General features: G+C 24.9%; 1 protein-coding gene across 1 annotated transcript; it reads left to right on the top strand.

Annotated features, from left to right (window-relative positions):
* The first annotated feature begins 6 nt into the window (after positions 1-6).
* On the top strand, positions 7-563 carry LOC100568490. The gene has a single exon (XM_016809329.2). The coding sequence runs from the start codon at positions 183-185 to the stop codon at positions 480-482; it is 300 nt and encodes a 99-aa protein (XP_016664818.2). The 5' UTR covers positions 7-182; the 3' UTR covers positions 483-563.
* Positions 564-1383: the final 820 nt, after the last annotated feature.

Raw genomic sequence — 1383 nt, 5'->3', positions numbered from 1 at the left:
TATCAATGATATATCATCCAGATAAAAATAAAGGAAGTGAAGAAGCTGCAAAAATTTTCCGTGATATAACTTCAGCATATGAAATCTTGGGAAATGTCCGTCAAAGAAAATTATATGATAGTGGAGCTAACTTAAATCAAAATTCTTCTCAATTTACTACTAAACAACAACCTTTTGAAACAATGTATACAAAAAATGATATTTATAAAACCAATGTCCGTAGCAGAGACTATAATTTTGAACAGTGGTCTAAGGCTCATTATACAAATGTATTTAGGCGACACCATGAAACTCGACAAAAACATACAAGAAACAAAATGAACGATGAATATGCAGAACGACAAAATTCATATAATTTATTGACAATTATGGTCTTTGCAAGTATTTTTATTTTAATTTCAATGTTTGAACACGTGAAAAAAATACTTATTGAACGCAATAGAGTAAAAAGAATTTCTGACAAAAATATACAAGATGATTAACATAAATAATTTATTTTAAATGTCTAGTTATTGAATTAGTTTATTGAAAATGTCAAAGAATCAACTATAAATTCTATATACTATATACTGTTATTAATATTATTATTTTGAGTCTTAATTAAATTTAATTGATACATACCTTACCTTACCTTATAACTGATATTCCAGATTAATATCAATCAGCTACTAAAATGATAAATAGTAAATTATTTATATTTTCATGCTTTGAAGACATTCATCTGATTTCAAAATTATGTATTCACTATTATATCACTTACATTTTATAAGATTTTGTAGGTCACAGAACAGAAAAATACAATTTCTTTGTGATAATATTATGACTAATTACCCAAGTTTTTATTGTTATTCACAATTCCCCAACCCTTCCACAATCCTTATATTCAGGAAAACAAAATTTTTACTCCTGACTAATATTTCTTTGGCAATGAGAAATTCACTCTTAAGACTTCTATGGCCCGTTGCCCTGCTATGATGCCACCACCTATAAAATCGAGTGAATATCCAATGTTGTAAAAATTTGAATTTCAAACGATCATAAAAATTTAATTTGACTTTCTTATAGATATTTTTTGTTTGATAAAGGTAGATAATCTTATAAGAAATCTTGTATTACATTTTCATATCTTAGATTTAAAAAGAAAAATTTTTATGAATTTCTAACTCGAAATAATTTGCAAATTTTCGTGATTTTTCCATATTTTGTCATTTTTTGAACTTTAAATGATTATAAAAAAAAACTGTGACTTACGATTTTTAATATTTTTCATCTGCCTTTGAAACAATATACTAGGAGCCTTCTATTAAATTTTCAAGCTTTTTTATCCAACAAATAAAATTTAATTGATATTTTTAGAAAAAAAACTAAAAAAAAATGGAAAAT

This window comes from Acyrthosiphon pisum, unplaced genomic scaffold, assembly GCF_005508785.2.
Source record: "Acyrthosiphon pisum isolate AL4f unplaced genomic scaffold, pea_aphid_22Mar2018_4r6ur Scaffold_4244;HRSCAF=4790, whole genome shotgun sequence".
Taxonomy (NCBI): domain Eukaryota; kingdom Metazoa; phylum Arthropoda; class Insecta; order Hemiptera; family Aphididae; genus Acyrthosiphon; species Acyrthosiphon pisum.
This window is presented reverse-complemented; position numbering and strand designations above follow the sequence as displayed.